Raw genomic sequence first — 13,187 nt, 5'->3', positions numbered from 1 at the left:
GGAGCCCTTCCGGGGGTCACCGCCCAGCCCAGGTGTCCTCCGCCCCCGCGCCCAGGAGGGGGCGCGCCGCGTGGACGCGCCTGCAGCGCCGCGTGCGCGCGCGGGCGCCCGGCGGAGCGGGGCGGAGCGGGGGCCGTGCTCCGGGGCGGGGCGCGGGAGGCGGGGGCACGGCGGAGCCTGCCGGGGCGGGGGCGCGTGGAGCAAGGTGCGCCGCGCCCCCGCCCCGCGCCGCCGCCAGCCCCTCCCCGCTCGGCCCGCGCCCCCGCCCGCCCGCGCGGGACGCTCCCAGCCGCTTCCGTCCTCTTGCCTCGGCCGCTGTCCTCCGCCGGCCCCGCGTGGGAGGGCGATGGGTCAGCGCGGAAAAAGTGAATGAGGACGAAGGCCGCCGTAGCCAGCGCCCCAGTCGCCGGCCCGCGGGCAGCATGGAGGCGCCGAGCGCCTTGGCGGCCAAGCCCCCCAGCGGGTAAGCGGCGGGGAAGGCTGGCGCGGGGAGAGGGTCCGGGGGAGGGGGTCTCCTTCGGCCGGAACGCCGAGCTCGCCTCGTGCGATCCGGCTGTGGGTGTCGGTCTCCGGGCCCAAGCTCGGGCCCGCGCGCCCCGCGGCGGGCTGGGGCGATGGCGGGCAGGGTGGGACGCCTGGGGCGCCCGGTCGTTGCTCAGGTAACCGTGTGGGCCCGGCACTCTCTCCGGTGTTCGTGTGCGGGAGGCCTTGGTGGGAGTCCAGGCGCGCAGGGCCTTCTCGCAGCCCCCAGGGTCCCCGCCGGCCGGGGCTCGCGCTGCAGCTCCGGGGAGGCGGCGGCCGGGGTGTGTGTGGGGGGGGGTCCGGGGGGTCCGGACGGCCGCCATCCCGGCTTGCCGGAGTTGGAGATTCCCGTTTCGGGCCTGGGTGGCCTCGTGTCCCCCGCGCCACTTGAAGGGGAGTCCTGACTTCAAAGCCCGGAGGGCTCAGTGGTGTGTGTGTGTGGAAGGCGCTAGCTACCTGCAGGTTTTCGGGAAGGCTTCCATTGTGGGGTCTCCCCTAATAGTGCTGTGAGCCCAGCGTTAGGACCTGCGCTCCAACTGCAGATGGCCCCGGGGACCTGGATGTCAAGATTGCCACTCCTGTCCTGGGCATTCCACTTGTACCCACACCTAACGGGTAGGGATTCCGAGGCACACGTTGGAACGAAACTTCACGAAAGAGCAGCTGCTCTGCTACAGAACGAACAATCGTGCTAGTCAACAGGGCCTGAGCCAGGCAGAACCTCGCCCATGCGTGCCCACCCCAGAAGGACCAGGCCTCAGTCCGCTGCGCCCGCCTCCCTGCGGCCCCCCGTGCACTGGGGACTTCAGACCTCTGGCTCTTCCCAGCAAATGCGTTGACTATTGCCAATGGAATGAGTTGGGGTGGGCCCTGCACCTGCTCACCCGAGGGCCCACTTTCCATTCCAGCTCTGTAGGAGGCAGCTCTGAGGACAGCAAATCTCTTTTCTTTTGCAGTTAGCTCCCATTGACTCACCCTGTCCCAAGATTGAGTGTCGCCCAAATGTGGAAAAGGTTTTTCATTCGACTCTTAACAAAAACAACAAAAAAAACCAACAACTGCCTCTTTTGAGCATTTACATGTTAATGAAATAAAAAATGAAAAGCAGCCACCTCCCTTTAAAGCCAACAGAAAGTGAGGAATATTGGATTTTTTTTTATAGTGCACTTAGAGTTATATAATTCCTTTAGAACAAGTACTCCCCTGAAGAAAATAAATGTGAAGTCTTTATTTCGTGATAATGGGGCATCCGCAAATAACCTGTGAAATCACAAAACAGAATTGCCTTTAAATCCATGGCTTTTACAGTTTATAAAATGAACGTATATGTTTTTACCTGAATTATTTTGTCACTGTCCCCTTAAACACAAGACAAGCATTTCAGAGGCCAGTAAAACTGTGTCCCAGGAGTATCTATAAAGAAGTCTAGTCAGAGAACTGAAAATAATTCTTTCTAGCCTGCTGACCTGTAGCCAAGAGGTGTACTTGGTTGCCTTTTTCCAAAATTGGGGAGCACTGACTGCCCTTCAGCGGGAACCACAAAGGGAAACTAAAGGACTTTGCTCATGGATTTGATCGCAAAGCTTGAAGTTGTTATTACTGAAATGACTCTTCACTTCTCGAATTCACACCGTCTGATTTGTTAGGATATCTTTGACCAACAGATGTAGACATACTGCTTTAACCTTTATTACTCTGAGTTATTATTATTATTATTTACTATTCCTCAGTACTTCACAGGAGGATTCAGAAAAATATCAGTGTGTTTTAAATTTTCAGAAGTTTAATAGCAATTTGTGTTAAAATCTGAGGAAATGAATGGCAGTAGATTTTTAACATTTATTTGTTATTTATTTAGTGTGCTGCTTTCCTAGCAGAGGGTAGATAGGATTGTGAAATTTCTGGCTGTTTATTATTGGGGTAGTTGGACTGTTGGCCTATGGCTGAAATGACTGTTTTCTTTGTCCCTTGAGAATGGGCAGAACTTGCAATGTGCTTGAACGAAATTGGTTTTCTATTCCATACTGCAAAGACTGATGATTATAAAAGTAGACTTTTCTAGCTGTCTTTTCCCATGTGGTAATGAACAACTGGTGCAATGAATTTGCTGTTGTTTCTGTTGTTTAAGTTGTGAGTCACCACATCGTAGGTTCTCACCGGCTGTTTCTGGCACAATACATTCAGGAGACTACTTATTCTAAAACACGGCCTGTAGGACCTTTCCTTAAGATTACTGAAGGGACAAATGGACTGGACAGAATTAATTCACCTAAGTTAATAGCAGATACTTAATAGTTATGTTTATTAAGAACAAAAAGACAAATTTTACTTCAGTGGAAATCACATTTTTATTAGTAATTTCACACAGAAAGGATAACTTGGTTTTAAAGACTATCTGGATAAATTATTCTTTTGGAAAGGAGGAGTTGACAGTAGCAAGTCAGACTTGTTTACAAGTTCAAATGGACTAGTGTGAAATGTAATAATTGATAGAATATTCTAGGACACAGATGAAGGTCAATCATTTTGGGGTGAGGTTTTAAGACTATGCTGGGTCTGTTAATGTTTGTTTATCTGCTTTATTATTTGTGGGACTCATTTGTTAGTAGTTGTCGTAGAACTCTGGCCTGAATTTTGCATGTGCAATGTATGAATAAAAGACAGATGTTTTGGAAATTTGGAGGATGGCAGTTATTTGCACCTTTCTATGGAAGAAAGACATTAATGTGTGGAATAGGAAAGACAAGTGACAAAACAGCAGGGGAATTTAATCAAGAACTGTGTACAAGTAGTTTGTTTCTGAAAAAATAAATTATCTTCATGTAGCTAAACCTATTATTCATTTCTGTGCACAAATTTGTATTTAATAACCTAATAGAACAATAAATAATTTGAAGAAAATAATTAAAATGAATAAATTTTTGTGTGTGACAAACCCTCATTATGTAGCCCAGGTTGGCCTTGAATTTCTAATCCTCCTACCTTTACCTCCCCCAGTGCTGAGATTACAGGTGTGTATCACCATGCTTAGCTAAGATAGTAGTTTAAGCTATTCCTATCTTTCATTGGCCAACAAAATATCATGCATAGAGGCCTACACCTCTTGAAAGTAACCTGGGATAGCCACAATTGTATTTTGTATGAATCTCTCATAAGTGTTTAGATATTAAAGAAATAGCAATATCTATGACCATAGAGGGAAATTTAGATTCCTAGGACATTTTTTCAGCTTTTTTTTTTTTTTTTTTTTAATGTATGTGGTACCAAGGAATGGAACCCAGGATTTTGTGCATGCAAGGCAAGCACTCTACAGCTAGGCCAAACTCCTGGCCCCTCCTAGGACATTTTTGCTTTTAAATAAATGTAATAATTACATTAGATTTAATTTTACTAGTGATTTCCAGCTGTTTTAGAGAGATTTTACTTAGGAATTACTTTTTTTTTTTTTTTTTTGCCGGTCCTGGGCTTGGACTCAGGGCCTAAGCACTGTCCTTGGAGTTTCTCAAGGCTTAGCACTCTACCATTTGAGCCTCAGCACCACTTCCAGCTTTTTTCAATGTATGTAGTACCTAGGAATAGAACCAGGGTCTTTGTGCATGCTAGGCAAGCACTCTACCACTAGGCCAAACTCCTGGCAGGAATTACTTCTTGTTTTGGCAGTTTATCTAATGTCAAAATTAGGGACTAAGGATTGCCCAATGTATATATCTAGGAACTTAATTTTTTTGTGGTTGTAAATTTTATTAGTAGGAGGAGTCAGACATTTCTCTGACTTGATTTCTCATAAATCAAGTGACCCTATGCAACTTTTAAAAAAAAAATGATTTCACAGTAATTGCGTCAAGGTGATAAAACATTTGATGTAACATATTTGTAGAATGTTGTCTCCTATGCCTCTGGCATTGAGTCTGCAGGCCCCTGTAGGCCATGTTTCATGCCCTTTTCTCATGCATGCAGAGAACAGATAATTGTTGGGTGGTAGTGTGACTCTGAAGAGGTGACACCACCTTCATTTATGTAGGTCTTAATTTGGTGTCCTCTTTAATTAGAGACCCGGGAAATGGAATCATAACTTGTGTGTACCAAAGTGTACATCCACAATTAGTAAGAAAGCATTTATTATAGGATATATTTATATACCATGATGACTGATTTAAAGTTTTAGGCCTTTTGTACTTTGTTATTACATTTGTGAATAATTTTCATTTCTCTTTTTTTTAGTTGATTAAAGTTTTAAGAAATGAACAGAAAACAATTGATATCAAAATAGTGGCTTCATGGAAGATGTACAAATTTGAAATATCGTTTAGAATTTGACTAAGTGAAATGTTTACTAGGGAATTGTGTGTATGTTTAATCATGAGCCCTGTGAATTGTATGCCTTGTTTAATTATAGTGATGGGTTCCATTTACCTTGTACTGTAGCAGCCCCTGTCTGATTATTACATGGCACAATGAAAGCTTTTATGTATCTTTGTACATTTTCTTTGCTTGAAATATCCGTACTGGGGCTTGAACCCAAGGCCTTACAGTCTCCCTTTGCTTTTTTCAGGCAAGCCTGGAGATTTACCACTTGAGCTACACTTCTACTTCAGGCTTTTTACTGGTAAATTAGTGGTAAAAGTTCATTGAATTTATCTGGCTTCACCTGACCTTCATATTTCTGTCTTCTGAGATTACAGGTGTGAGCTACTGGCACCTGGCCAGGGTCCTATCACTAATAAGCCAAATCTAATTAGAAAAAAATTCTTCAGCCAATATTTCTTCTACTAAAAAAGTAAATAAAACATTTTTAAGATCAAGTGTCAGAGTATATTCTTCTTAGGCTCATTTGATTAAGCACCTTCCAAGTCACAGATGCTTTCATATAAATTCTTTAGTAGATCCTCATTCCACATCCACCAAACCTAGGGATGCTGATTTGAGAGGTTTCTATTGGTTTAGAGAAATTTAAAGTTCTGAAAACAAATGACATAATCTGTAGAGATATGTCAGCTAAGCCACGAGTCCTTATTCCCTGAGTCTGGTGCCAGCAGTTTATGCGTGTAATTCTAGCTACTCAGGAGGCTGAGATCTGAGGATCATCATTCAGGTGATGAGGAGACCTCTCCTTAAAAGTTCAACACTCCTTCCAGACAGAGCATAGGAAGCACATCTGAAGATGGGCATACACCCAGTATCTTAAGGGAATCTGGGTTCATCTGGGCCAGGCAAGGCAATTTCCCTGATTCAGAATACGTTCTGCTTATTTGTTAATCCTATTTGACTTTGACTTTTCTCTTGTCAAAGGCTGACAGGGAGAGTGAATGGGAAGAACATTGGCTCCAGAGTGAGAATATAGGGGCCCTTGTGCAGGGGAGTCAGTCAAGATTAAGTTTACCCGTTGGGGTGAGGCCTTCTTGATGGGGCTTCTTTCTGCCAGTGGACCAAGCCCTGAGTTGTCTAGTAATACTCTCTGCAAGGAGTGTATGCCCCCCTGTCAGTGCTGCACTATACAGGAGAGTACCCAGTACACTTAACAGTGGCCTTCGTACAGGATGAGGAGGAACTGAATTCTTTATCTGCTTTACTTTTACCCTAGTATTTTCTCAGTCTCCCTGGACCCAGAAGTCTTGCCTTCTGCCTCCTCTTTTTCTCCTACACTTCCATGGAAGTCTTTGGTTCTTTCCTAGAATGGTTAGTCCATTGTTCAGGTTGTAGTAGAACTTCCCTTCCAAGACCTCAAGAGGGGTGACTAGCTTGCTGGCATCTACCCCTCCCATCATTAAGCTTTTTCTCTATCAGAAACCTACCCTGGGACCATGACTTCATATTGGCCTGTTCTCTCACAGAAATCTGAACTCTGGGGGCCAAGAGTATGGCCTATTGATAGAGTGCTCGCCTAGCATGCATGAAGCTCAAGGTTTGATTCTTTGGTGTCACATACACAGAAAAAGCCTAAAGTGGTGCTGTGGCTCAAGTGGTAGAGATCTAGCCTTGAGAAAGTCCAAGGACAGGGCTCAGACCCTGAATTCAAGCCCCAGGACTGGCAAAAAAAGAATTCTGAGCTCTGGTAGCCATCTGTTTTATTTGTGTTTGTGTCATCTGTCCATGGCATAGGGTCCACAGATAGAATTCAACAAGTGAACTCTCCATTATGTCTTAGGGACTCACATGCTCTAAAATCATATGATATAAACTCTTCCAGAATAAGATAGATCCCTCGTTCCAAAAGTTGATTTTTTTCTTAAGTTGCTACTTTATCTTGTTTCTGCCAGACTATATGAGAACAAACACATCAGCTGGCACTGAACTATTCCTAACAGATAGCTCTGCCTGCCAGCAATAAGGCGGCCCTGTTCATTACGAATGAGAGGTGTCATATGCCTTATTTTGAGAGCCATAACATGATGGTGACAAGAGAAGAAAAAGTCTTTCTCTCAACTGAAAGTCCACGTGAGTAGTCTAGACTGGTATTGGGGTGTGGAATGATCAGGGGGTTGGTTCTTTCGTCTGTCGTTTGGCCAGGTCTAATGAATTGCCTCTTCAGAATTGCCTCAGGAGTGGGGAGGATGGGGACACAAGCTCTTTGATTTTCAGTGTATGTTACTTGTCACCCTTCTCTCGTGTCTCCTTGGTCTACTCATAATTATAAGTCTCATTAAAGAGCGGCTTCAAGACCAGGGGAACAGAGCCATCTGCCAATATGATCTTATTTTCAACCTGGTGAGGGCTAGGAAGTACCCAGGCACAAGTGAGCTGGGGGGATGTGGCAGGTGGCCATGGTGAGCTTGTAGTTCTTCATCCTGCCAGTGTCCTGAGAAGTTCCTCAGCTGTCTTGGGAAAGTATGTTCTGGCAGTTTCTAGGCTCTCCTATAAAACAAACTGTCCTCAGTTGGTTCAGAGAGTAATGCAACAGACATGGTCCAGGCTCCACAGTGTACTGATAATCTAATGTAGGCTATGGACAGTTCTGTTTAAAACATATATATATATATATATATATATACACGCACACACATATATATATGTAATATGTATATACATACACATGGAAGAATATATAAAATTGTATATATTGTTTATATTTAACTTCGTATATATAATATATAGTGTGTGTTATATATAAATGTAACACATGTTATAAAATTGTATATATTGTTTATATTTAACTACATATATATTTATAATATATAAAGTATGTGTTATATATAAATGTAACACATATATTATGAATCTATATAAAGGTAGATAGGCAGGTAGATAGATAGATATTTGTGCAAGTACTGGGGCTTGCTTGAACTCAGGGCATAGGAACTGTCCCTTAAAACTGATACAGCCACTTGAGTCAGTCTCACTTCTGGCTTTTTGCCAGTTAATTGGAGATAAGAGTCCCATGCATTTGTCTGTCTAAGCTAGCTTCAAACTGTGATCCTTAGATCTCAGCCACCTAAGTAGGATTACAGGCATGAGCCAGCATCACCCCACTTGATAGCTGGCATTTCTGATAATAGTCTCCGTGCCAGGTTCTGAGCACAGACATGGTATAGATCTTCAGCCTTGCTCTGAGTCTACAGAGCAGGCATTGCCCATCTGTGCATGATGACTGACACACCAAGGTAGTAGTGGTGTGCTTTGCTTTTTACCATGTCTCATTCTCTTTATTCGGGCCATACTAACTCCTTGTCCATGGTGAGTGCCAACTTGGATAGATGGGTGAGAGGATTCCCTAGACCAAACATGGAGAAAGTCAGAGTCTCCTGCCTTCCTGCTGGTTGGCACAGGGAGGCAGGGGGATCTGGATTTGGACCAAAATGACAAGAAACATTTACAAAGCACATCATCTTAATTAGTTTTTGAGGCTTAAGTGTCAGAACTAGAAGAAGATAAAGATCCAGTGTACCGACTTTGCAGTTACCTAAGTAACTAGGCAATTAAGTGGCTAAATAGCAAAATAAGGCTAAGGAATTTGATGGGGAAAACCAGTGTTTGCTCATAGTCTTCTCTCATCTTCTCTCTCTCTCTCCCAGTTGTTTGTTTCTGTGTGTGTGTGTGTGTGTGTGTGTGTGTGTGTGTGTGTGTGTGTGTGTCTGGTATTGGGATGGGGGCTACTTCCTATCAGTGGCAAAGCAACAGATTCCTATACTTCTAAACAGTGCTAGACTTCTAGCAGTGCTTTTCTACACTCAATGATTTAGAAGTTGTGTTAAAAAATAATCCTAGGGGGAGGGAGTGACAATTTTGGTAATTAATATTTTAGTTTCTAAATATAGTTTTGTTGTCTAGAACCCTACTAATTAAGAGCAAAATGCACCAGTGTTCATTAAACAAACTATTAGGTTGGAAAGAGACAGGTTGCTTGTAGTCAGAACCTCGACATTTGCCATTGAAGTAGGTCATTGCCAACAGTCCCCCACCTGTCTATCTGCTCTTCTGTCTTGCTGACTTTAATTACTGTGTTGACTTGGTTTGGGGTGGTAGGGAAGGATTATGCCTTCTACTTGGTGCCTAAGTCATTATTATGTCACAGTAATGTTTACTGTCCTAACAACATCATGTTCATGGGGACTGCGTTGTAGGCCTGTTTTGATGTGTGCTGAGTCATCTGATTTGATTAAATAGTTTTTTTCTTTTTTTGCATATATTTTATTGTAATTAATAGAAGGGTTGATTAAATAGTTTTAATTGGATTACCAAAGCCTGAGAATTCCTCATGCTATTCAAAGTGTATAAGGCTGTCTTCTACCAATTCTGGGTATGTTTGTGCTAGTACTGAGGCTTGGACTCAGGGCATTGCAGTCTTACTTGGCTTTTTTCAATCCAGGTTTGTACCCTACCTCTTGAACCACAGTCCCACTTCCAGCTTTTTAGTGGTTGGTTAGAATTAAGAGTCTCACAGACTTTTCTGCCCTCACTGGCTTCAAACCATGATCTTCATATCTCAGTCTCCTGAGTAGCTAGGATTATAGGCATAAACCACCAGCATCTGGCTCACTTCTAGATAATGTTTGATATTGGATGAAAATATACGGGGTGAAATGAGTGTGGGAATTTCACAGACATAAATGAATGCTGATTTGGAGAGTTGGCTCCACTTAGAGCATTTCTTTATACCTAGTTTGTTTTTACTTTGCCGTAATATTTTACTCTTATTTTTTGAAATAATACTGTTTCTTCAGCTAGACCTTTTTCTCAAAGGAGAAAACAAAAGCACTCTACTTTCTGAGCAGCATTTTGCTACAGAAACAGTCTGCTTATAAGCATCATTGTGATTCCTTTCTAGTCTTCGAGCCTTCTCCTGCCACCTATTTGTCATAATACTAGGGCATTTCCAGTTGTGTAAGTAAATATGTAATGCTGGTGGGAAAGTTCCAAACCCAGTAGTTGTACATAGGGAAAGCATTTATGGATTAATAGTAGGAGTCAAACCCAGACATTCCCACTTCTCCAGCAACCGGTTGTGCCTTGATCCTGGCTTATGAATTCATAAACACTGAAAAGACTCCTCTTTGTACTGGATGTGACTCAGCTCACTGTGTCTATGCTGATACATTTAATGAAAACACAGAGCTCTGCTTTGCCCAGTAAATGAGCTTCCTTCAGAGCAGAAGCTTTGCAGGACCCTAACTCACAGCTTTACTAATTGCATTTTTGGGGGGTTGATATGAGACAACTCAGACTGAGGTATGGTTCTTGGGTAAGCTAGGTGACTCTTTATTTTTTGCCAATCCTGGGGCTGCAACTCAGGGCCTGAGCACTGTCCTTGGGCTTTCTAAAGGCTAGTGCCCTGCCACTTGAGCCACAGCACCACTTCCAGCTTTTTCTATGTATGTGGTACCTAGAAATAGAACCCGGGTCTTCTCCCAGTCCCATGGGTGATTCTTTTACCTGCCCATTCTCTATGAGCTCTATTGGTAAGGTTGTGCTTGATATTTGTGGGGTCTTTTAAGGGCTGATGTCTTTCTGGCCAAGACTGTCTGTGAAGGGAGAGGAGAGCCTTATGGAACTTTAGAGGCACTTGGTGGAATATGATCCTGATGTTGCATGTGCTTTTTGAGTCCCACTGGTTCTCATTCATATTAGTCAGTTTCCTGTTACGACAAAATGCCTGTGGTCATCAACTTATGAGGAAGAAAGGTTTATTTTTGGTTCATAATGTCAGAGGTTTCAGTCCATTCTTGCTCTTGGGCCTGTGACAACACATTAGGTCGTAGTGAAGGAGTGTATGGTGAAGAATGCTGCAGCTTGGAAGCCACCAGAGTCCCCAGTGACCTAACTTCCTTTCACCTTGCCCTAACCTTACCTCTTTCAGGTTCTTATACCCCCCAGTAGCACCAAGTTGAGAATACCACATGAGCTTTTCCAGGACTTTCAAGATCCACATTGTCCAGAGGATGAAACTGCGGTTTCATCCTCTACTCATGTTCCTTGTTCTAAGCACCCTACTAGAGTTGCTTCTGGGCTTCTCAGTGCTGAGCTGCCCTGTTCATGCTTTTGGTGCTCTGAGGGTCCAGGCGCACATCACCTCCCTCAACCCATTACTTTTTAACTTGGCCTTCACCAAAGCAAAATAATTTACCTCTCTTCATGTTTTACTTGCATAGAATCCTTTCATCTGTGATAACTACTTGGTATAAGTAACATAGGCAAAGGTAGAAGGATATAACTGCCTGTCTAACCCTTCCTCCCTCCCTCCACTCCCTCTCTCCGTTCCTTCCTTCTTTACTAGAGTTTGAACTTAGAGCATTGTGCTTGCTAAGCATGTGCTCTATCTCTTGAGCTAAACCTTCAGCCTTTAGATTTAGGGATTTTTTGCTTTAGGATATTCTTCAGAATATTTTTAGGTCTGTACATGAACTAGCCTAGAATTGCAATTCTACTATTTCCTAATCCCACATAGCTGGGTTTATAGGTTTGAACTACTATTATGTCCAGCCTATTCTTTGAGACAGGGCCACAGTGACGTTTCTATTCCTCTCACTTCCCTCAGCTGGCTGGCTGCTGACCAGGAAGCTCCTGCTCTGCCTTCTAAGTAACTTGGATTATAAGTGTGTATTGTTAAGAGTCAGCTTCAAATGTTTTCTTGAAATTGTCTTTTCATTTTCTGAGTTCAAAATGATGCTGGATTCTTACATTAGAGACGAGGCTTTACCTGAGGAGTTTAGTGTGAAGTAATGGATGGCTTGCCTTTCAGCTATGCTGGCTTTAATAATGCCTGTGAGGCGAGGTGGAGGACTGTGTACTTACTTGCATAAATTGTTTATAATGTTGACTCTTCATTGCCATGAAAACATGTTTGGTGGTTATTTGAAAATAAGAGTCCCATAGACTTTTCTGCCCAGACTGATTTGAATCTCCTCAGATTTTAGCCTCCTGAGTATCCAGGATTACTGGATTTATGAGCCATTAGGCTCTGCTGCAAGGTAATTTTTTATAAAAGGACATCTACAATGTTTTGCTTATATCCTTCTTTCCTTTTGCTGAAGGGAATTGGGGAGCAGCCCTTGTACCACAAGAAGCTGCTGACATGGGGGCCAGGGGCCAGGAACAGAGGCCTTGTTCCAGTGACACTTGTGGTTTGTGGCTCCCTGGTCACTTCTGTGGTGAGAGTGTGGTCTACCGAACATGGGGTGGGTGGGAAGGCGAATGCATCTTGCCCTTGAGAGTTGTGTCACTGGGAGGAGTTGGCTGGCCTCCTTGTCCCTCCTAAGGGCACTTACTTCGATTGCAGAGATAATGAGATAATTAGACCAGAAGCAAAAGAATCACATAGCATGCCTAACACACAGTAGTTTCCTATTCTAGTTTTTTTTTTTATTATTATTTCCCAACAGACTATCAGTCTGGATGAGAAATATGTCATCGCCATAAAGAATAGCAGTAGGCATTAATAAAAAAAATATATTCATAAACTGCTTTTGAACAGATGTTGTAGACTCAGCTTTGGAAGGGAACCAGATGGTGTGTGAGAGACAGTGTAATAGGACTGAGGAGGTTTTTAGTGATTGGCTGCAAGTGCACCTTGTGCCATCTCAGCGTATGGCATGTCTGATCAACTTCTGCATGGCAGTCTTTTCATTTTAGCAGGTGTCAGGGCTAAGGAGGACTGGATCTCATCTCCCCAGTGTTGGGCTTGTGGACCTTTCTTACCAAGTTACTCTCAAGCTACCCTACATCTCTATTGGGCCTGAAGGACCAAGTGTCTTTCTTTTGAATCCCAGAGTACCTGCCTACCATCTTTTGCCCACTGAAATAAGTATAAAAATAAGCCTCAGTTTGGTTTGAACACAAAATCAGTTAGATGTCTTATCAGAGCTGTCCTTTTCATTGTTTTGTTTTTCTTTTCTTTGAGAAGTCTGCAGACCACTGGAAAAAAAATACATCAAAATCCAAATAAGAACATTAAAAAAAGGAAAGCAAGAGATGATTTCTCCAAATGTTATTACCTGGTTCAAAACACAGAGCAAGGGGCCAGGAGTGTGGCCTAGTGGTAGAGTGCTTGACTAGTATATACAAAGACCTGAGTTTGATTCCTTGGTACCACATACATAGAAAAAGCCAGAAGTGGTGCTGTGGCTCAAGTGGTAGAGTAGTAGCCTTGAGAAAGCCCAAGGACAGTGCTCAGGCCCCGAGTTCAAGCCCAGGACTGGCCAAAAACAAACAAAGCAACAACAACAACCTCCCCC

At 43.5% G+C, this 13,187-nt stretch overlaps 1 protein-coding gene across 4 annotated transcripts in view; it reads left to right on the top strand.

Annotated features, from left to right (window-relative positions):
* Window positions 1–213: 213 nt before the first annotated feature.
* The window catches only part of Cobl (cordon-bleu WH2 repeat protein), a 210,663-nt gene continuing 197,689 nt past the window's right edge, over window positions 214–13,187 (top strand). For 2 of the 4 annotated variants that reach the window (XM_090332848.1, XM_090332845.1), the window contains exon 1: window positions 216–463. In XM_090332848.1, coding sequence (XP_090188974.1) covers window positions 423–463 — 41 coding nt within the window. In that variant the 5' untranslated portion in view covers window positions 216–422. Of the gene's footprint in view, window positions 464–13,187 lie in introns of all 4 variants that reach the window. The other 2 variants (XM_090332846.1, XM_090332847.1) reach the window with 2 other exon arrangements.

Source organism: Megascapheus bottae, chromosome 5 (assembly GCF_031878675.1).
Source record: "Megascapheus bottae isolate mThoBot1 chromosome 5, mThoBot2.hap1, whole genome shotgun sequence".
NCBI lineage: Eukaryota > Metazoa > Chordata > Mammalia > Rodentia > Geomyidae > Megascapheus > Megascapheus bottae.
Note: the sequence above shows the minus strand (reverse complement) of the source record. Positions and strands in the feature narration are given on the sequence as shown.